The sequence below is a fragment of the Macaca thibetana genome, chromosome 16, assembly GCF_024542745.1.
Source record: "Macaca thibetana thibetana isolate TM-01 chromosome 16, ASM2454274v1, whole genome shotgun sequence".
In the NCBI taxonomy this organism is placed as follows: Eukaryota; Metazoa; Chordata; class Mammalia; order Primates; family Cercopithecidae; genus Macaca; species Macaca thibetana.
The window spans coordinates 25,922,501-25,946,733 of NC_065593.1; the positions used below are offsets into that span (position 1 = coordinate 25,922,501).

At 38.2% G+C, this 24,233-nt stretch overlaps 2 protein-coding genes across 6 annotated transcripts in view; one reads left to right on the forward strand and one right to left on the reverse strand.

Annotated features, from left to right (window-relative positions):
• Positions 1-19,708, forward strand: part of NF1 (neurofibromin 1) — a 293,463-nt gene extending 273,755 nt beyond the window's left edge. For 4 of the 5 annotated variants that reach the window (XM_050763771.1, XM_050763768.1, XM_050763770.1 and 1 more), the window contains 4 exons: positions 678-820; positions 1,161-1,207; positions 2,649-2,865; positions 16,046-19,708. In XM_050763771.1, the coding sequence (XP_050619728.1) occupies positions 678-820; positions 1,161-1,207; positions 2,649-2,865; positions 16,046-16,188 (550 nt within the window). In that variant the 3' untranslated portion in view covers positions 16,189-19,708. The other variant, XM_050763772.1, reaches the window with a different exon arrangement.
• The window catches only part of OMG (oligodendrocyte myelin glycoprotein), a 94,774-nt gene that overhangs the window by 64,530 nt on the left and 6,011 nt on the right, over positions 1-24,233 (reverse strand). The gene's annotated exons all lie outside the window — the stretch shown is intronic.

The window sequence follows — 24,233 nt, forward strand, 5'->3', positions numbered from 1 at the left end:
AACCTCAAAGTATTCAAATTTAAATAGCTCAGATAAATTCTTTTCCTGATCTAGGCCTTCTACATCATGTCATTATTTTCTTTTTTTTAACCTCATGTTAGAATTTTAGAGAGTTAGGACTCAGTTATTTTTATTAATGGAGTGTAGCCGGGTTAGAAATAATTTTTTTCGTAAGTTTCAATTGGATCATGTATTTCACTCCCTCTAAACTATTTTGCTTTCCCTATTTGATCTGACTCAGCATTTTTTTAAAAGCACTGATTAACATTAAATTTAATTTTTTATTTTCGTTTTGCACAGATCCTAAATTTAGTTTTAACTTCCTAAGTGCATGTCAGTATACAACAGATGGAAATAATACTAAAGCATGCTAAGTAGCAGACAGAGCCAACCTTGTCTTAAGCAAACATTTACCGCATATGGCTACACACGGTTATATGACACTACCAGTTGTTTGTTTTCACCATTTCTTCCCTGGTGACTAAAAACAAAAGACAGACAAAAACAGACACACACACATGTTCATTGTAGAAAATTTGGAAAATGAAGAAATGCCCCAGAAAATAAAAAGTACTCATCTCCCTTCAATTTTAGCACATTATTCTGGGGAATGTATATTATGTTTTCCACTACATAATTTTTCTCTAAAATGTTCCTCTGTTGACTTTTTTTTTTAGGCATAATTTGTTGGACTCTAAGATCAACACCCTGTTATCACTGTGTCAAGATCCAAATCTGTTAAATCCAATCCATGGAATTGTGCAGAGTGTGGTGTACCATGAAGAATCCCCACCACAATACCAAACATCTTACCTGCAAAGTAAATAAATGTATCTGGAGAAGGATGGTTGATGAACTTGCTAACATGCGCACTGTTGTAGAATGCACTGACTACAGAATTCTTTATAAGGGATAGACTTGTTCATACTTTTATTTCCTTATTCCATTTTTTACTCTCTCAATTGTATGTCCAATGTAACAGGTTGACAACTTTTTATACTGAGTATATTTGAGGTGGGTTTTAGTCGCTTTGACATATTCTAAAAACGTGTTTTCAACGTGTACATAGGGTTTACATATCAGCTATAAAACTTATTTAATTTCTGTTACAATTAAAAGATATCTTGCTTGTTATAAGAGTGACATTTGATTTGTTACAGGTTTTGGTTTTAATGGCTTGTGGCGGTTTGCAGGACCCTTTTCAAAGGTAAGAAAATATATTTTTCTCTAACTTTTGGCAAAATGAAGGTTTCTGTTCAAATTAGTATGCTTGTTTTAAGAACACACAATATGCTGAAAACCAGAATAATAATTCGCAATAAACACATATGTTACTTTTGTAAAAAGTTTCTCATCACAAGGTTTTTTTCCAGGAAGCAGCACGGTGTAGGGGGGTGTGTATTCACTTTTACAAACAAAGTCAGCTTATGCTTGACTTTTCAGAAGAGTATCATAAACCTCGGTGATACTTTTCTGCCACAGTCCCTTGTGTATTTGATAATCTTAATGCACATACTTAGATAGCTTATGACTAGCAAGGAGCATTACCATTTTATTTCCAGCCTATTAGATAAGATTCATTTCTCTCTGAATTTGTCCTCATTTGCTCCTATTCAGTTTTTTTTGTTTGTTTGTTTGTTTTTGTGAGACGGAGTCTCACTCTGTCTCTAGGCTGGAGTGCAATGGCGCAATCTTGGCTCACTGCAACCTTTGCCTCCCACGTTCGAGCAATTCTCCTTCCGCATCTCCCAAGTAGCTGAGACTACAGGCATGCACCACCACGCCCAGCTAATTTTTGTATTTTGGGTTTCACCATGTTAGCCAAGATGGTCTTGATCTCTTGACCTCGTGATCTCCCCACGTCGGCCTCCCAGAATACTGGAATTACAGGCATGAGCCACCGCACCTGGCCTCAGTTTGTTTTCTGATTGGCATTAGTTTATGTAGTGTTACATAATATGTATATAATCATTTTCTCTGTATGTGGGCTTTCTCCAAATTGATCAAAGTTCCTTGAAGGCAGGATTTCTGTTTCTTCCCTTGAACAGTTCCTAGTGCAGTGTTTTAGATACAGGGGGTGCTAAATCAATATGAATTATATAAACCTTGTTCCAGTTTTTAAGAATTGAGTATTTTGTTTATTTCTTTTCACTATTACTGAATATCTGTTGACATGCAAAGGTTGTCACTTTAAAAATGGGCCTGAAGTTACAGAAATAGTATATCATACAGAAGTTTTTGCATTCGGATTGCCAGTAACCCTCTGAGCCCTTTACAGTGCCTAGTGATTAGAATCTAAATGGCAGCTGGAATGATGATGCTCTGCTCATTTTCTCTGTTTTGGAAAATTGACTAGACATCATTCCTGATGATTGTATTGCCTTAGTATTAAATTCAGTCTGTCTTGTGCATGGCTTTCAGAAAATGCAGGTTCATCTGGAAGCTTTAAGTGTAAGCTGAATAGACCTGCCTGTTGTAAGTCCTCTGGTAGTCTATAAATATTACTCTACTCCCCTTTTTTAATGGTAAGTAATACAAAGGAAGAAAAATAGTAAATTAAGTCCAAACAAAATTAATACCTTTTTGACTTCAGATGGGGATTTACTTAAAGAAAAGGAGCTAAAATAATTTCCTGGTTTTCATTACAGCAAACACAAATTCCAGACTATGCTGAGCTTATTGTTAAGTTTCTTGATGCCTTGATTGACACGTACCTGCCTGGAATTGATGAAGAAACCAGTGAGGAATCCCTCCTGACACCCACATCTCCTTACCCTCCTGCACTGCAGAGCCAGCTTAGTATCACTGCCAACCTTAACCTCTCTAATTCCATGACCTCACTTGCAACTTCCCAGCATTCCCCAGGTCAGTAAATGTGATCTTTACATGACTTTGAGCAACAGTATAAGATACCAACATTAGGAATTCTCTTGTGATCAGTTTATAGCAAATTTTGCTCCTTTTTCTTATGAGATTCACCTTACATTTCTTCTTTACCTTGTAACTGACTTGACTTTTGTTACTCTATAAAGCTTTCTACTTTCAGACAAGTTGTATGTAAGACAGTAAAATGTTAAAATGTCCACATGATATTCCAAGGTTGACAAGTTTCTAGAGTGTGGGCAGGAAGAGTAACTTAAAACACATTATTCTGTAAGTGAACAGAACTATAATTCCTTTACTAGATATACTAACATTACCCTAAGGGCCTCTTTCCTCTGTCTCTGATATAGCATACTATATCAAAAAATAAAAATAAAAAGAAGAAGAAGAAACACAAAATCTATTAGGTACCTCACTTTCCTGCTGCCAACAATAACTCAACCATCCATAGACCATCCTGAAAATCTGGAAGTAAATAATCAAAAAAGTCATCTCAAGAAAATAACATCTTAAAGCCCATAAGCATATACATACCAATTCATAATGCAACTTAGATTTGAATACACTGAGAAATACTAATAGCTAATAGCTCAGGTGGGACTGAGATAAACAAGATGGCAGAAATGGCAAACCTACAGAACTCTGGACTCATTCAGTGTCATAGTGAATGGTTTCATACAACACTGGTTGACCCAGGAGGGTCATTATTCATTATAGAACTTAACACTATTGTGTGTGTTATGATGACAGTGAGTAATGAAGGAAAGCTTTTGTTATGGTCGTGTTTTCTATTTAGAAAGATACTCTTCTAAAATGGTTAAAAATAAAAGAAACTTTAGTTGTTTAAAGTTCCATTATCTGAAAAGTTCACTTATGAAACACATCATTCTATAAGGAAAAGTTACTATATATAGTTCTTTTAAGTGTTAGCATAAATAAAAAAAAAATGACCTAACTATTCTGTGATGTTCAAGATCAATAAATAGAATTCCCAGTTTATGATCCCGGTTTTGCATGAACATTTCAATTTATGTAATTTTGAAGGTTCTAAAGAATTTTGCAATACCTAATTCATATTATAAACTATTACATAATTAACTGTATTCTATTAAATTCTGGTTAACAACAAAGCTTTGCTCAGCAGAGGAAACAAATTTTATTTCAACATTTGTCAGTCGCCTTACAAGTAATCCTTTTCTTCCCCCCAGAAATAAGAGAAGTCTAACTTTTTTCCCCATGTAACAAGGTCTGTTTGCCCTCTGCCTCTAACTCTCTAGTACAATGTTTCTGCAAGTGTGATCCCTGTTAGAAATGCAGATGCTGGAGTTTCACCTCAGATCTGCACAAAAAACTCCAAGTAGAGCCCAGTCAGCAGTCAGTGTGTTAATAAATACCCCAGGCAATTCTTACGCACACTGGAATCGGAGAAGCACTGCCCTGGGGTCTGCTTCTGGTCTTGCCCATTATCAGCATTTCAGCTGTGAAGGCCAGGGCAAAACTTAAAATTTACTTTTTTTATAGATACTGCAGCCACTGAATTCCTTGCTTTCTGCTTCCCCGCTGATAAACTCTTTAGCATTTTGGAGCTAGGGAACCATACAGGTAATTTAGTTTTAGGCTCACAATATCGTGTACGTTGGGGAGACTGAGTTTTAGAAGAGCTAGGTTAACTGCTTTATATAGTTCTTATCTAGAACCAAGTTCAGGCCCTTTTGTACTACATTCATTGCCTTCCATGTCTGTTGTCTGTCTGATTATCTATCTGCTTTCCCTTCTCCTTCTCTATTTCCTTGTTTTTGTTTGTTTATTGCTAATTCATTACTTCTGTCTGCCTTGCCTTAAGCCCACCAGTTCTTTTTTGTCTGTGGGACTGTTTTCTGGGTTATTGAACAAAAGTTGAAAAGTTTTTAAAGTCTGCTTCATTTTGACCAAGCTTTTTGCCTTTTGGGCTACTAAACTTGTGTTAAACATGTCAAAAATGGTTAGTTTTTTTATTAACTTTTTTTACCCAGTCTAATTGTTTGGGAAATTTCTGCCTATCTTTGCCCACTAATGGAGACAATAAAATAATCTGGATGAGAATAAAGAACCATTACAGGTTTCTCTGCTATTTGATTAGTTGCATATGTCCAGTGTTAATTGGCTATTTGCCAGATCATTTGCTTTGGTAAAACAGTCTTACTCTACAACCTCTTACTTAGAATTGTTTATTAAAATCAGAATAGGTTTTATGACTTTGGTTCCAGTTTCAAACTAATGGTGTCTCCTCCATTAACTCTCCAAAGATGAATAAATAGACTGCTACACCTTGGAAATCTCTGACTATACACAGAAGAGATGAGGAGGTTTAAAAGTAATAGAATTAAGTGGTATCATGGTGTTCAGCTCTTCCTGTCACTCAATTGTGTGTCATTGGTTTGACAGTTTATTTTACTACATTCAGAGAAAGGGTTTATCTTTTCAAAAGTAACCTTACTCTCCCACAAAACCCATTTGTATCTCTAAATTGTGGGCTCATGTTCACAAAAGGATCCCAATTTATATGCCCCATCACTGAGTTTTTGTCATTTGCTCTTACAGAATAACTCTTAATGGTAAGAGTTGATCTTTTTGTTTGTAAATAGATGTATTGCTTCATATCTTTAGCTCCATCGAATCTTATATCCTTATCTCTTCTTTTTTTTTTTTTTTTTTTTTTTGAGACGGAGTCTCGCTCTGTCACCCAGACTGGAATGCAGCTGTGTGATCTTGACTCACTGCAACCTCCGCCTCCCAGGTTCACGCCATTCTCCTGCCTTAGCCTCCCAAGTAGCTGGAACTACAGGTGCCCGCCGACACGCCCCGCTAATTTTTTGTATTTTTAGTAGAGATGGGGTTTCACCATGTTAGCCAGGATGGTCTCGATCTCCTGACCTCGTGATCCGCCCACTTTGGCCTCCCAAAGTTCTGGGATTACAGACGTGAGCCACTGCACCCGGCCTTTTTTTTTTTCCTTTGGAGAGGACAGTGTCTCACTCAGTCGGCCACGCTGGAGTGCAGTGACGCAATCTTGGCTCACTGCAACCTCTGCCTCCTCGGTTCAAGCGATTCCCCTGCCTCAGCCTCCCTAGTAGCCGGAATTACAGGTGCACACCACCACGCCTGGCTAATTTTTGTATTTTTAGTAGAAATGGGGTTTCCCCATGTTGACCAGGCTGGTCTCGAACTCCTGACCTCAGGTGGTCCACCCATCTCAGCCTCCCAAAGTGCTGGGATTACAGGCGTGAGCCACAGCACTCAGCCACCTCATTTCTTTATGGCATTGAGTTTGCTTATATCAAAAAACCAAAAGAAAGTTGTCCAGATTCCTAACTCGGTCTGGCGTTTCAACTTTGCTATTTAGCTGTATAGAAACCAAAACATTATCTCCAGCAGCAAAGTCTCAAGCAGTAGTATTTAAAGAAGTTCTTTGTCACTCCCCAATATGGAGCATAAGTTTGATTTACCATCAAATTACCCAACATCAACCTACACTGAGATTTAAACAGATAAAGTTTCCATTGCCGTATTTCAAAAAGCAAATGTTGCTGATCGGCACGCATTCAATCCTTTGCTGCAAATGTTTCATGTCAATGCAAAACTCTTCATTCTAGATCTTTGGTGTTTAGCAGGATCAGCTACTAAGCTGTATTTTCTTTTGTCCAACATTTTCTGCTAGCAAATCAACAAAATAAGAGATTCATGAACTTCATCCTCTTCCCCCCTCATGCCCCTGCATTAGGTCTTACTTAAATAAAACATTTTGGTAGTATTTAATTAGTTACCAGCTTTGAGGAGAAGTGGTAGTCACTTACATAAAGCAGTTGTCTCTGAAAATGCATTCTTCTTGACAAATTAGCATAGCCTAATTCTCCGTCCTAAGGGGAGCTGTTTTACAAGTCCACATATAAAAGTACCTAAATAGTTGTCTTCTGAATCCCTCCCTAGTAGAAATTGAATTTGGCATCAGTGGAGCCAATGACTGCACCTGGGATTCAGTGCATATAGAATTGCATTCACTGTGACCCTTTAGCCAAATGGATGTAAGACTTTGGCTCTTAGGATTTTCTCAAACGCCAATAAGAGCATCCTGAAGAGAATCCATTTACTCTATGATATATAAGAATATTTCAGGTTTGATATTATGATCCTTATTAGGTCTAGTCTAGCTGAGCTGGACATGAATTGAAGAACCAGGATTAGAACTAGAAAATGAAACCCAGGCTGAGTGCAGTGGCTCACAACTGTAATCCTAGCACTTTTGGGAGGCCGAGGCAGGTGGATTGCTTGAGACCAGCCTGGGCAACATGATGAAACCCCATCTCTACAAAAATAGAAAAATTAGCCAGGCGTAGTGGCATGCATTTGTACATTTGTAGTCCCAGCTACTTGGGAGGCTGGGGTGGGAGGATCACCTGAGCCCGAGAGGTCAAGGCTGTGGTGGGCTGTGATCTTGCCACTGCACTCCTGCCTGGGATTGAGACCCTATCTCAAAAAAAAAAGGAAAGAAAGAAAATGAATTCAATAGGATCCATTTCCAAAGTATCAAAATTTGATATATACTTTATCAGGGTCTCCTGATATTCTTCAGAGGAGAATTGTTATAACTGAATTAAATAAACATTTGAATACCTATTTTGTAGGTGTATGTTAGGTGTATATTAGAATCCTTGGTCACCAGAGACTTGACAGTTTTTGCCCATGGATCTAGGAAGGAAAGTTATTTCTTTCTGATCCATGTTGTTTAACAAATTCTAAGTGTGCACTACTTTTTTTTATTTTAAATACAAGATTAATACTATAGTGCTCTGTAGAAAATACCAGAATTCCAGATACTTACCCTACATACATGTATTGTTTACTACATGCAAGGGGCTCTTAGACCCAGGGGAGCCGAGGAGCTACCAGGGCATTATACCTGCCTTCAAAAGAACCGGCAGTAGAATGTACATAGATAACTATTTTGACCTCTATTGTGATACCTGTCATGTTGTACCTGATAGTTCAAAGGTACATTTGTGTGTAAGGATCATGTAATAATTATGGCAAAAGTTTTATAACACATTTTTCACCTCAAAAATGTTTTTAAACAAAACAAGTAAATTTGTGATTTAATTTTTTTTTTTTTTGAGATGGAGTCTCGCTCTGTCACCCAGGCTGGAGTGCAGTGGCACAATCTCAGCTCACTGCAACCTCCGCCTCCCAGGATCAAGCAGTTCTCCTGCCTCAGCCTCCCGAGTAGCTGGGACTACAGGCACCCACTACCATGCCCAGCTAATTTTTGTATTTTTAGTAGAGATGGGGTTTCACCATATTGGCCAGGCTGGTCTCAAACTCCTGACCTTGTGATCCTCCCACCTCTGCCTCCCAAAGTGCTGGGATTACAGGCATGAGCCACTGCGCCTGGCCTAAATTCTTTTTTTACTAGGAAAAAGGCTTTAACTTTTTTTCGTTTGATTAGCTCATTTTACTGTTAGTATTGGTGCATGAATTTTTTAGAACAAGGACATACTTAGTTCATCGTTACTTTAGATTCCTTTCTTCCATTTTTATTTCTGGGCTTCGTCCAAGCCTACCAGTCATCCTCTCACTTTGCTTCTGTAATGTAGACCTTCTTCCTGAGAAGCTGGCTAGATCAGGTAGTGATCATAACATTCCTAAACCAATAGTGCTGATAGCTCTCTGTATGGAGGGATATTTCATCCAAACCGTTTCTCTAAACTTAGACTTAGCTCTGAGTCAGTAATACTTCTGTTTACTAGGTTTGAAATATCTCCCTCTTAGCTGGGCAAAGTGGCACGTGCTTATGGTCCCAGCTCCTAGGGAGGCTGAGATGGGAGGATTGCTTGAGCCTAAGAGTTGAAGTCCAGCCTGGGCAACATCATGAGACCCCCATCTTTTAAAAGAAAAAAAAGAAATATCTCCCTTTTAGAAGAAACCTAAAGGTCTCTATTTTGAGGCCACTTAAGATCTCTGAAATGATTTTAATGTTTTAGAGAATTATTTATGGTATTACCTGACCTTTTTTTCATGATTTGTTTTCTTTTTCTTCGTTATTATCCTGTGTTTAAGGGAGAAAAATAATTTTAAATTGAGTGATTTCTTGGTATAATTCTTGCTAATTTTTAAATCTAATTTTTAGCTTAATTCTTAATTTAAACTAAAATTCTTAATTTTAATATAAATGGTAAAAAAAAATACATCTACAAAGTTGTAAGTTCTATCATTTATTTACCAATTGTAAAATTTAGGAAATTAATGGTCAGAGTTCAATAATTAAAACCAGATTCCTTCTGAAAACCAAGGAACATTATAATTATCTAGTGTCTAATTGTACTGCACCCTTTTTTTAATCTTATGAACATCACTCACTTGTTTTTTTCTTCCATTCTTTGTAAAGCTTCTCTGCCTTGCTCTAAATCAGCAGTTTTCATGCACCTGTTCCCTCATCAAGGTACTCTTTACTTTCATCATCTTTGCACGAAAATACTGCTTACCCAACAACACTCATCCTGGGCACATAGCATGAGACTTTACTCACCGGTCCCTGTAAGCTCAGTCTGGCTTAGCCACTTTAGGAACTTGTAAAGCCACCACTTTATAAGGTCTTGGTACTTAACAGGAATTGCAGGGCCAGTGTGTGGCCTTAGTTAAGGAGCTGCTGATACCCACCCTGAACAATGAAGATGCAATCCCAGTCCTGGACTAACAAAGGCAGATTAATAAGAAACTCAAGAGAGAGTTAATAGAGAAAGAGCAGAATATGTGGTTTGATGAAGTTTTAGCTTAGAAAATAACTTGTTTTCCCCAAATAGAAAGCCAACCCCAGTGTTTCCTCAGAAATTAAAGCTGCCTGTCTATTCAATCACCTGTGGTTAAAAAAAGGAATATGACTGGGTGCAATGGCTCATGCCTATAATCACAGCACTTTGGGAGGCTGAGGCGGGCTTATCACTTGAATCCAGGAGTTCGAGACCAGCCTGGGTAACATGGCAAAACCCTCTCTCTACAAAAAATACGAAAAGCTGTTCACAGGGCTGAGGTGGGGAGGTTGAGGTGGTGGTGAGCCAAGATCGCACCACCGCACTCCAGCCTGAGTGACAGAGTGATATTCTGTCTCCAAAATACATATATATATATGTATATATGATTTTATATATATTTTATATATACATATATTATATACATATATAGATGCCTTTTCTTTTATTCACCTGTAATTATTATACAAAAAGATTACACGTAAACAGAAAAAGAAGTGTTAGCAGTTGGTGAAAATCGTTTTTAAAAATTCTTTTTTCTTTTTGAGACGGAGTCACTCTCTGTTGCCCAGGCTGGATGGAGTACAGTGGTGTGATCTCAGCTCACTGCAACCTCCACCTCCCCAGTTCAAGCTGTTCTCCTGCCTCAGCCTCCTGAGTAGCTGGAATTACAGGCATGTTCCACCAAGCCTGGCAAATTTTTTTTCTATTTTCAGTAGAGACGAGGTTTCACCATGTTTGCCAGGCTAGTCTCGAACTCCTGACCTCAAAGATGTGCCCGCCTTGGCCTCCCAAAATGCTGGGATTACAGGCATGAGCCACTGCACCAAGACAAAAATTCTTATAGTTACAATTTGGTATATTTAGCTCAAAATAAAGATATTTCTAAGTATATATTTAATATGCCTCCACGAATGTATTTACTGTAGCTTAAAAACAGGCTGTAGCTACCTTCTCTTCTATGAAGATTTATTCTATTTTGTGCTTATTTATATTAGCTTCACTAATTTTACAAATTCTAGCATAAAATTAAAGTCCTAGTATTTGTTCTAAAACTCCTTTGTATCACCTGGTCTTTTACTACAGATATTAGGAGCATCTTAATTTGTGGAGTAATTATTTTATCTGTGTGCAAAAATTCTTCACATATTTTGTCTAACAACCCTTTGAAATAGACAAGTCTGCTGTTACCCTTAACTGACAGATTAAGAATTAGAACTAAGTAAGAGTACCAATCCAAACAAGTCTCAAAGCTAGGTCTTCTGACATGTTTGACTTCTCCTGTACATAATAAGAGTTTTCTAATAAGTTTGCCATATTGCATATGAAATAAACTAAATGCAGATTAAGGTAACCTACTAGTGCTGCTGCACAGGTGGCAGGAGATTTCAGTTATTATTAGTCTGTCATTTTTGTAGTATAACTTCTCACAAATTACCTAACCCGTTTTTCCTTAGCTTTTCAAGAGTTAAAAGTGATTCTGTTCTTTTATTGTTTCATGATACTATTATAACTGATTATTTCAGTTTTGGAAACCAGAAGTGTTTTTTAAAAATGGATGACTACAAAATTGTCAGGCTGGAGCTACATCACTAGTTGTAAAAATACACAAACCTTGGTACCTGCCTTCAAGGAATTCATGTTCTAGCAGGGAAGATAGACATATAACTTAAATAACAATAATGTAATCTAATGCTTTTCCCCAACTACTCAAATTCACTAAATTTTGGCCAATAACACCTTCTATTGAGGATTTTGTCTTTATCTGGAACCACCACAATTTATTGAAACATAGTACTACTGATACACTGCTGTGCAGAATGTCCAGCTGTTTCTGCTCTGCATGTTTATAACTGGCTGCATGTTTGACCACAGTGTGTCTGTGGGGTCATTTAAGCTAGCAAATCAGGACCACAGAAGTTTAGCTTTATTTCCTTTGTGTGGTAGCCTCTGGGTTTCTGTCAGCCACTTCGTAGTTTTTTCTGTTCGTGTCCACCAAAGGCCAGAAGGGAGAGCCAATGCTTTAGGGGCAAAAGAGAGACTAGAATACAAAACTTTAAAGGGCCTTTGATGAAAAGAAGTGCAGCATCAAGGCCTTCTCACCAACTTAAAATACAGCATATACCAGTGCAGGATGTGTTCCGTCTGCATTGGAGCGGTCTGTCAGATAATCTGAGAGTTTTTCCTATGGGATTTTGAAGTGAAATCCTTCACCAGCTTCTAGAGAGATTTCTAGATGTAATTTTAGGGGATAAAAAGAAAGAATGCTGCCAAAATTCTTACAAGTGAGAATTATGCTTAGAAACTTAAATGCCAGAACTAGATACTATGATCATTCTGTTTCATACTACCTTGGCTTTTTCAAGATATATTTTGGTGTAAATATAATGCATTTTAATTGTTTTTTTAAGTGACTGTCCAAGATTTTTGTTAGTTTCTCCTTTGATCCTTACAGTAAAACATCTTTGCTGTGAAGCTGAACTTAGGAATCACAGTCACACCACATTTACCTACGTATGATTTATACAGTTGGGTCACTAAGTAGGAAGAAAACACACATTCCAAAAACAAGAATTTAGATGAAAAATGAATTTGAGAATAGAAGTAGAATGTCAACTTTTGACATAGTGTTGAAGCTTTTGGTTATGAGGGACAGGGCTGACAAGTCACTCGTACTTTTACATTTTTAATTAATGTGCTCATTAGGAAAAAATTAGAAAATTCAGAAAAATATCCTGTCATTCTAAGATAGATAACCACTGTTTATTAACATTTTGGTGCATTTCCTTCCAGTTTATTTTCTTTGTATACTTGAGGTCATAGTATGTGAACAACTTTATAGCTTGTTTTGTACCCTCACATTTAACAGGAGATAAATAAGGCCTTTAAAACTATTTGAGGTTTGACCGTTGTTTGCTTCACAAAACAGAAAGTGGAATGTTCTTAGCACTTCTGTGAAGATATCTTCACCCTAGTGACTTCATCTACATTACTACAATTTATGTAATTTTAATTCTCAAGAATAACACTGTGCCCAAACAGAAGCATTGCCACGCATGTCGTGACTGTTTTCCCCTCAGAGTAGGCCATGGTCTAGTAGTAGCAAGACACACAAGAACAAGCCCCAGGGTAGCAGATTGCTGGCAGAGAGCCACAGGGCCTTCCTAGTGGTCATCCTTGCTTCATGCCCGTCCTGCATGCGGGCCAGCTCCAAATAGTTTCAAACCTTTGTCTTTTTAAGGTCCTAGTTTTGCCTGAATCTTATTTCCTGTTAAACAATTCAGAATTACTGGACTTGAAACTTGTAGGCCAAATGCAAATTTAAGGAAATGGAAGGTCAAATACGCTGATAAATTCATAATTTTAAATGGAGGATGCCAAAGGGGAAAAAAAAAGTTCTATCTTTTCAACTAAAAATATTATACTACTCCCTGGAGATCAGGGATTGCATGCTTTGGGGCTCTGAATTACAGGGATCTAGCTATCACATTTTAAAATGGAAGCATTCCGTTCATTCAGTATTAATTGAAAATAATTTTTCAGTGTATTGAAAAAATAACTAGATTTTACAGGAAAACAAAAATGAATAATAATGATCTTTATTTACCCTTCTAGGTGCTTTTACTTGGTAGAGGAAATAAGATGGATGTACAAGTTGGGGAATCATAGGCAAGTTAATTTAAAAGCAAGGAAAGAGAAAGTAGTTCTGGCACGAGACAGAATAATGCATCATGAAGGAAAAGGAGATGAGAAAAAATATGGGTTGAATTTTATCTTGTAGAGATAGGCAAGACAATTAAAAGAACCTGCACAAACATACATCCCAAAGTTGTTCAAGGCACATTCCAGAGATCATGAGCAGCTTTCTTTCAATTTTGTTATTTCTTTTGTAAATAGCTCTGGAGAGGATGCAAATAAATATATAGAAGAGAATTTAAATTGACCAGAATTCTGTTACCCAGAGAAAAGTTCCATGAATGTTGCTAGTCATCTTTCTATGCATATTAGGTTAGATTAGATTAGAACATGACTAGCCTTAAAAAATTTAATAAGGGTTTTTTTAAAAGATTTGAATAGAATAGATTTTCAGTGGCAGTTCAGCTATGCTCACTTCCTGGAGAAATGTCGCTAATGTTTTTTGTTGCACTCATATGCCTGATGCAGTGCACATGTTCATAAATAGTCACTGACAAATGCCCGTGTTCCTTTGACAGCCTTTCAGATTTTCAAGACAGCAAATCCTGTTGAGCCCGTGTAAACCAGGCCATGTGCTTACAGATGCCTGATACTCTTGAGTTGAATTCTGACCTGAATCCAAATGAAAGATGAGTGGCTCCTAGAGGGAGGTCATCCCAAGTTCATTTCCTGTTCATGAGCCAACAGATAACTAACTGGGTAGATCTATGTACATTTTGTGTAACATAATGAATACTTCTTGACTTGAAATAGTACTTTTTGTCCAAAAATGGAAATTTTTCCATTCTAAGATTTAAAATTTCAATATATAAAGAAGAATAAAGTAGAAATTACCTGAAATTTTGCCATACAGAGGTAAAATGTATTTTTTAGTCCTTTGACTTCTAACAGAGATAAAATATTTTGGCAGATGTTTACCCAGCCCTACCCTCTCTCCCCACAGTGTGTGGGTGTTTTTTTCCTACTCCAAAAATTGTGGTCATCTTTTTGTATCAGTAAATATCAATCAGTAATGTACATTTTGATACAAATTACTAAAACGTTCTGCAGCTATTTGCTCTCCCCCCAAAAGTTATGCCAGAAGTAGGTATAATCAGTCTAATTTTGGGGGTACATTTTATTGATGAGTAACAGAAAAGTTTACAAATTGCAAGTTTACAGTTTAATGAACTTTTAAAATGTAAACACACTTGAAAATCCATCATCTACATCAAGAAACAAAACATTACCAGCACCCCAAGAAGCCATCCTCATGCCCCCTTAAGTCACTACTTCCGCAAGGGTGACCACAGTCCTGTTACCCAATTTGTAATCTTTCCTAATGTGATAGGTAAAAATAAATATCTTATTTTAGTTTCTGGTTACTTTTCTGAAGTTACTGCTTAGATTATTTATAAAATTAATTGGGATGGGGTGCAGTGGCTCATGCCTGTAATGCCAGCACTTTGAGAGGCCAAGATGGAAGGATTGCTTGAGACCAGGAGTTCAAGACCAGCCTTGGCAACATAATGAGACCCTATCTCTAGACAAAATTTTAAAATTAGCTGGGCATGGTGGCATGCACCTGTAGTCCTAGCTGTTTGGGAGGCTGAGGCGAGAGGATGGCTTGAGCCCAGAAGTTAAGGTTATAGTGAGCTGTGATCACACCACTGCACTGCAGCCTGTGCAACAGGGCAAGACCCTGTCTCTAAATAAATAAACAAATAAATAATCATTGTTAGGCCCGGCTTTTGGAGTTTTAATCTCCTCAAGAGAAATAAATGGCATCTGTTTAAGGTTGCAGAATGTGAAATGACTTGCCATAGCTGAAAAGAAGCAAAGATTCTACAGTATGACCTTTGTGATATATTATTTCCTCAGTAAATAGTTTCTTTGGGACAAGCACTGTGATTTAAAAAATAAAAAGCATCTGAGTTTTCTTTGAAGAGACAAATTTGCTGGAAAGATCAGTACTTTCTGCTGCTGGAGAGTATATTCTGTTTATAAACATGAATGAGGATATGAATAAGGCTAGAAGCTGACCTCTGCTGGAAGTTTCTGGTATGATTTGGAGGAAAGAGCACTAGTCTTCCCTGGTGGCTGCTAGCCTTTCATTTAGTTCAAGCCTGCCTGCCTCTAGCTTTTCCTTGCAACTTCTCTTTTCATTTTTCTTGTGCTATTTTCTGCTATGATAGCAAACTTTGCCTAACAAAATGTGAAGTTTTCCGTGTGACATTAACTTAAACATTCTAGCAAATGACTATTAAAATGAAATGTGCAAAAACAATTTGCCAGGTTGTATCTTATCACAAATATAGTCATGTGCTGCATAACAACATTGCAGTCAACAACAGAACACATATAGACAGTGGTCCTGAAAGATTACAATACTGTATTTTTACTGTACCTTTTCTATGTTAGATATACAAATACTTAGCATTGTGTTACAACCACATACAGTACACAATATGGTAACCTGCTGTACAGGTTTGTAGCCTGGGAGAAATAGGCTATACCGTATAGCCTTGGTGTGTAGTAGACTATGCCATCTAAGTTCATGTAAGTACGCTCCACAATATTTGCACAGGCAAAATCGCCTAATGATCGTTTCCTAGAATGTGTCCCCGTTGTTAAGTGACACATGACTATAATGAAATTCAGTCCTGGAAGGAAGAGAAGAAGTAACTGGCTATTCTGTTTTTCTCCAGGAATCGACAAGGAGAACGTTGAACTCTCCCCTACCACTGGCCACTGTAACAGTGGACGAACTCGCCACGGATCCGCAAGCCAAGTGCAGAAGCAAAGAAGCGCTGGCAGTTTCAAACGTAATAGCATTAAGAAGATCGTGTGAAGCTTGCTTGCTTTCTTTTTTAAAGTCAACTTAACATGGGCTCTTCACTAGTGACCCCTTCCCTGTCCTTGCCCCATCCCCCCATGTTGTAATGCTGCACTTCCTGTTTTATAATGAACCTATCCAGTTTGCCATGTTGCCAGATGATCAACTTTTGGAAGCATTGCCTAAATTTAATGCTGCCTTTTCTTTAACTTTTTTTCTTCTACTTTTGGCGTGTATCTGGTATGTGAGTGTTCAGAACAACTGCAAAGAAAGTGGGAGGTCAGGAAACTTTAACTGAGATCATCTCAATTGTAAGAGAGGATAAATTCTTGAATACTGCTACTACTGGCCAGCAACGAAAGCCATTTGCACAGAGCTCTGCCTTCTGTGGTTTTCCCTTCTTCATCCTACAGAGTAAAGTGTTAGTCCTATTTATACACTTTTCAAGATACAAGTTTATGAGAGAAATAGTATTATAACTCCAGTATGTTTAATCTTTTAGCTGTGGACTTTTTTTTTAACCTTACAAAACTGAAAGAACCATAAAGGTCAAGCCTCAGTGACTTGACACCATAAAGCCACAGACAAGGTACTTGGCAGGGGAGGGCAGGGAAATTTCATATAGTGGATTCTTAAGAAATACTAACACTTGAGTATTAGCAATAATTACAGGAAAATAAGTGTGACCACATGTATCTTAACATTACTGAATTAAAACTATGGCTTCTAAGTCCTTACCCAAACTCAGTCATCCAAACTAGTTTATTCTTTTTCTCCAGTTGATTATCTTTTAATTTTTAATTTTGCTAAAGGTGGTCTTTTGTGTTTTGTTTTTTGTAAACCAAAACTATACTAAGTATAGTAATTTTATATATATGTGTCTATTTTTCCCTCCCCCTCTTCTTTCCTAAATAATTCTGAGCAGGGTAATCAGTGAACAAAGAGTTGAAAATTGTTCCCAGAAGGTAATTTTCATAGATATTTGCATTAGCTCCATAGCAAAATGGAATGGTACGTGACATTTAGGGTAGCTGATATTTTTATTTTGTTAAATAATTTCCAAGAATAGAGTATGGTGTATATTATAAATTTCTTTGATAAGATGTATTTTGAATGTCTTTTAATCTTCTTCCTCCTCTCCAAAAAAATCGGAAACCTCTTTAAGAAAACATGTAGGTTATATATGCTAGAATTGCATTTAATCACTGTGAAAAGACTGGTCAGCCTGCATTAGTATGACAATAGGGGGGCCATTAGAGTTGCTGCTATACGGGTGGTATGGATTATCATGGCATTGGAATTTTCATAATAATGCAGATCCAATTTCTTTGTGGTACCTGCAGTATACAAAATAATTTTACTTCAGTGAGCATATTGGTATCTGGATGTTCCAATTTAGAACTAAACCATATTTATTATGAAAAGATATTAATCCCTCTACTCCCAGGTTCCCTTTATATGTTAAGATATAATGACTTTGAGAGGAGGGAAAATAAACCTAGGGGAGAGGGGAGTTTCCTGTAGTGCTGTTTCATTAGAGGATTTCAGTAAATTAAATTCCACAGCTAATTCAATAAATAATGGTACATTTAAGTGTTCTGATTTTAATAATATAATACATTTCACATTTATCCACACAGTAACAATGTAATATGTTAATGTAAATAAAATTGTTTTTGATACTCAGAAATAACAAGAATTTAATTTTTTTAATTTGTTTACAGTCCTGGGAAAAGTAAGAATTATTTGCCAAAATAAAAGGAAGGAAAACTGTAGTGTTCTTAGTGAGTTTACCATAGCATTATTGGAAATACTGAAGACAGGTGCAATTTACTAAACTTTTGTTTTTAAACTATTGTAGAGGCTGCATTAGAAGAAAATGTCTATAATGACAGAGCAACTAAGACTAGATATAAAAGCTGAAATTAGAACTGAGTTTAGAAATAGATCAGTAACCCAGTGCCAAGGATGCCAAGCTGCCATCATGGTCTTGGCTCTCCCACAACCCAGTGTTTCTGGGGTAAGTTTCACAGTTTCTAGGCCCTAGAATAGCAGGCAGTGTAAGCCTTTGATAACTTTAGTTCCATGTTTTTCTTTTTTTTGTTTGTTGGTTTGGTGCATATGATAGTGGGTGTTATGCTATTTTGCTCTTCCATCAAAATAGAGAAACTTGCAGAGGTTTTACTGTTAAAAATATCGATATTTCCATAAACAAGTTTACCAAGGTATAGTATTTCATACCCCCTGAAATGATCAGCGTTGGCCCAAATCAAAATTGACCCGCTTTTGAAATGCAGAAATACCTTTGACTAGTAAGTACATCCTAGGAATTTGAAAACTTACTAAGGTTTAAAATTTACCTTGTTTAAAGAACTTCTGACTTTTGAGGAAAATCTAGCTTTCCAAGTAACTAAAATGTACATGAGATAAACCTCTCACCACTATGTGTCCCGTGAGAAATGCAACACTTTTTTAGTCTTCATACTTGTAATCTATAAAAGAAATTCTGAAGTTTAGAGCAAGTTGCCCATTTTTGTGTAATTGACATAAGTTCTGTTAAGAATATTGTAAGTAATTTGTTTCAGTTTGTAGATGTTTCCCCTGACTTGTTAAAGAGGAAAACAGGAACTCAGTCATGTTTTTGTCCTGGATAATCTACCTGTTATGCCAGTACTCACGTCTGAGGGGCCTGCCCTTAGTTGCCAAGATGCAGATGCAATTCACTAGATTTGGGGCAAAGTGGCTACAGCTCTATCTTCCATTCACTCAACACCTGTTCATGACTGAGCCAGGTGCCCAGGACACATCCTAAACAGTCAGCTTCTATCCTGTGTCCTAGTCGGGGAGACAAGAGTGCCAGCCAGCAACCCTCCCAGGTTTGTAGGTTTTAGGGGTTTTCAGTGTTGTTTGGGGTTTTTGTTTTTTGGTTTTGTTTCTACATCCTTCCCCGACTCCCAGGCATAATGAGGCATGTCTTACTCAATGTTATGCAATGGATTTAGGCAAAAATTCATTCTTAGTGTCAGCCACACAATTTTTTTTTAATGCAGTATATTCACTTGTAAATAGTTTGTGTAAAATTTGACAAAAAAGTATATTTACTACACTGTAAATACATGTGATGATATATTGTATTATTTTGCTTTTTTGTAAAGCAGTTAGTTGCTGCACATGGATAACAACAAAAATTTGATTATTCTCGTGTTAGTATTGTTAACTCCTTTTTGCGACTGCGTTACATCATTTAAAGAAAATGCTGTGTATTGTAAACTAAAATTGTATATGATAACATACTGTCCTTTCCATCTGGGCCTAAACTTTGGCAGTTCCTTTGTCTACAACTTTGTTAATACCGTAAGCAGTTGTACGCCAGCAGGAAAAATACTGCCCAACAGACAAAATCGATCATTGTAGGGGAAAATTGTAGAAATCCATTTCAGATCTTTATTGTTCCTCACCCCATTTTCCTCCTTGTGTATGTACTTCCCCCATCCCCCTTTTTTTAAGTAAAATGTAAATTCAATCTGCTCTAAGATATGAGGAGTTATTTAATTTCTTCACATGTATCAAGCTCTGTTTTCTTACTTCCCCCCAGTCCTCCCAATCTTTTGAAATATTAAGGCCATTTTCTTTAAGGATGTTTTTGGCTCTCCTACTCCCCATGAGAAAGATCCACTTCCAGAAGTTCTCCACACTAAAAGTGAAATATTTTGGTGAAATGCTTTTTTAGGGCCTGCCAAACTCAGGTGAGTCTATTCTCTGGGATAGGCTGGCTTCTGTTAAAATGAAGCCAGTCAGAAATGTCCAGGGCATCCCAAGATTGACCAGAGGGCAGTTCTCTCCAACTTTTCAGCTTTCCTGCTGTAGAATCTTCTGTGACACTAAACGTGTACACAATGTAAACCACCTCCCCTGGCTCAGCTGCCCCATGTTACTATTTCACTTACTGGATTATGTGGAGTGCCTCCCCCCAGTCAGTGGAGAAAGAACACAACCCACACCCAGTGGGCAAGACAGAGCTATCCTCAGAAGGGTAACAGTGTCCGATGTTGAACAAAGGACTAAAAAAGACCATGTGACAGATACCTACAGGTCTGAGGCAAGTACTGGTCTGTTTATGGGCAGGCTTGGAAAATAGGGGTACCTCACCTGGAGAGCTTGCTAATACACTGGTCCCCATCCCAGTCCCCCAAGGTAAAGGCAGACTCTCCAAAGATGGGCTGTTGGGAGAAAGAGTGTGTGTTTAAACTTAAGCGATTTTACTGAGCACCCAGTGGTTTAAAGACCACTGGAGTAGAGAACTGAAAACTCAAATACTGCAAATAGCTGCCTTTTCCCTGTAGCCTAAAGCATCTTAGTCCAAACTAGGGGATGTTTTTAGGGTAGTGACCCTCTAGATCAGAGCTCTCCCTTCCTGGACAACAAGCTTCCTGAGGACATGGGCCACTTAGTACATCTTGTATGGGCCTCTCTGCCTGTTGTTTGCTTTGCTTTCTGAGACACCCTTAGGCTAGTCTAGCAATTCCAAACCTGCCTGGCTTGAAGAGCTGATTCCCATGGGATTTTGAGGAGGGGCCAGAGGTTCTGGAATAATAGTAAAAAACCTACAACCAAGTGGTAGCATCTCAGTACTCCTCTTCTTCCACAAAGTAGTCCATCCCCACCCACCATCACCAAGGGAAGCCCCTAGTGGTGGTAGGCATCTTGGGAATTTTCCTTCATTATGAATTATCCCTTGACTACCAGTGGCACTTCTTAACCTGCTCACTGCTCATCAGAACAGCCTCCGACAGAGCTGCATCCAAATTCTTTAAAGGGCAATTAATTGCCCCAAGTAATCTGCCAAACCTGTCTTCGTTAGAAAATCAGTCTTCATATTCAGGTGAGTTCCACTTAAGACCCTTCTAGCTGCCATTTTAAAAGAAGCCCTTTTGCAATGTTGATTATGTTTCTATAAGTATTAGAACCGGCCGGGCGCAGTGGCTCACGCCTGTAATCCCAACACTGGGAGGCCAAGGCGGGCGGATCACTTGAGGTCAGGAGTTTAGGAAACACGGTGAACCCCGTCTACTAAAAATACAAAAATTAGCTGGGCATGGTGGCTCATGCCTATAATCCCAGCTACCAGGTGGCTGAAGCAAGAGAATCACTTGAACCCGGGAGGTGGAGGTTGCAGTGAGCTGAGATTGCCTGAGATTGTCTTTAAAAAGCAAAACAAAACAAAAACATACTACAGCAACATAGTCACTGTTGGTTTGAATCTCTCACATTTTGTTCTTTCAGAAGTGCTGGCTGATCATAAGTTTCATAAAGTAATGTGGAGTTATAATTTTAATCAGTTGGTTTGGCTTTTTTAAAAAATTATCTTCTAAAAATCTGTTTATACTGTGTGTGTGCATACGTACTACATATGCATATGTGGATGCATATTTTTCTATCCTAGCAATTATAAATGTTTTGAGTCTGGCCCAAAATTGAAGTAGAAAGAAATTGATGGTAAAGAGATACTTTCTTTGTAATTTGTGAATGGAAGGCAGCTTGATACATTTTACCTACATTGGGCCAAATTATTTTGTCTTTTAAAATTTTCTCAAAAAGGTCATATTGCAAAATTATTCTAGGTCCTTTACTATGTCTTTATGCTGACAATCAAGCTAGTAGTGATCAAGGGCATTAAGCTTCTGGGGTTACAAGGTTCAGAACTTTCCCCACTGGCCACTTCCTCCATATAAAATAAGACAGTCACATTGGAATCTTAATAGGGCCCTTTCCTGCTGAGAAGTTCAGAAAGCATTGCCTAAATTAATATTTTTAAAGGAAGAAAATGTTGACAGATGTAACCTTAGCTGATTGTTCAAAGAAACATTTTCCGTTGGTTATAATTGTAAATACAAAAGAAGAAAGCTTGGCCTTTGCCCTCTATGACCTCATGACTTAGTGGGGAAAACAGCCACCCAAACAATGACCACAGTGTCCCAAGGTGTGGATGGGGTTCTTAGAGGGTCATGGAATGACTGGCATGGTTGGCAACTGAGGAGGTGGGTCTTGAAAAATGACCAAGAAGTTTGTCCAGGTTGAAATATGTCCAGTGAGCAGTTGAAAATAGGGTTTTGGAGTATTTAATGGACAGAAGGTAATCAAGGCCATTAAGAGACTGGCCCAGAGACGGATCACGAGGTCAGGAGATCGAGACCATCCTGGCTAACACGGTGAAACCCTGTCTCTACTAAAAATGCAAAAAAAATTAGCCGGGCATGGTGGCGGGCGCCTGTAGTCCCAGCTACTTGGGAGGCTGAGGCAGGAGAATGGCGTGAAGCTGGGACCAGAGCTTGCAGTGAGCTGAGATCGCACCACTGCACTCCAGCCTGGGCGGCAGAGCGAGACTCTGTCTCAAAAAAAAAAAAAAGACTGGCCCAGGGAGGGCAAGTAGCAGAGAAATGTTTAGGCAGAAAGCAGCACAACACAGATTGGCTTCTTGTGTTATTTTTCTCCATTCTTTTGTCCCACGTTGGGGAATGCAGCCTAATTTTCTACATTTAAAAAGTATATGGGCCAGGCATAGTGGCTCACACCTGTAATCCCAACACTTTGGGAGGCTGAGGCGGGCAGATAACCTGAGGTCAGGAGTTTGAGACCAGCCGGACCAACACGGAGAAACCCCATCTCTACTAAAAATACAAAATTAGCTGGGCGTGGTGGCACATACCTGTAATCCCAGCTACTGGGGAGGCTGAGGCAGGAGAATCGCTTGAACCGGGAAGCAGAGGTTGCAGTGAGCCGAGATTGTGCCACTGCACTCCAGCCTGGGCAACAAGAGCGAAACTCAGTCTCAAGGGAAAAAAAAAAAAAAAAAGGTACATGAAGATATGTCTTAGTCCCAGACCACAAAAATAGCAACACTTTTTCTATCCTAGCAATTATAAATGTTTTGAGTCTGGCCCAAAGTTGAAGTAGAAAGAAATTGATGGTAAAGAGATATTCTTTGCAATTTGGTAATTTGTGAATGGAAGGCAGAAAGGAATTGGGTGATCTGTGCCTTCATTAAAAAAGACTCCACAGGCCAGGCGCGGTGGCTCATGCCTGTAATCCCAGCACTTTGGGAAGCCGAGGCGGGCAGATCACGAGGTCAGGAGATCAAGACCATCCTGGCGAACACGGTGAAACCCCGTCTCGACTGAAAATACAAAAAATTAGCCGGGCGTGGTGGTGGGTGCCTGTAGTCCCAGCTTCTAGGGAGGCTGAGCAGGAGAATGGCGTGAACCCGGGAGGCGGCGGAGCTTGCAGTGAGCAGAGATCGCGCCACTGCTCTCCAGCGTGGGCGACAGAGCGAGACTCCGTCTCAAAAAAAAAAAAAAAAAAAAAAAAAAAAGACTCCACAAATACCACCCTTACTCATATCTAGGATTCTACAGGAGGCAAAAATTCGTTATCAAAATACCAAGTCTTTTTTAATGTGCAGCAGTCAGTCATTCAGCAAAACATTTTCTGGGTGCCTTGTCACTCAGTTTGAGTACCAGCACCTCTTGGGAAAGATTTCTGATCTCCCATTGGCTGAGAGCCCTTCTATTGCTTCTGTGACAGCTTCTCTATACAACAACAACGTAATCATGAACTATCTTCCTATGTCCCTGGTTAGGACTATGAGCCTTCCAGTGTAGGGAACATGCATTGTTCAAAGGTGCTCAATAGATAGTTGTTGAATAACACTGAAGGCTTTATGTTATAAGGAACTATATAAATAGAATAATGGGGAAAAAAAAGACCCCATTCACCATAGCAACCCCAATGCAAAATCCCTAACAAAATAAAGGTGACCTGTGTAATAAAGACCTATTGAAAATTCTAATCCAGACTTTGAGATTTCACCCATCAGTAAAATTTCCAAAACGTATTTCATCAACTTACGCATTTAGAAACCAGAAAAAATATATCTAACATAGGTTTTTTTTGTAAAATGCCATTTCAACTCTGAGTAGCGGGGGAGGGAATCACAGGATAAAGTACAGTTCTTTAAAACGAATTGGTTTTGCTTTATAAAAGTCACTATGTTGTTCTCAATT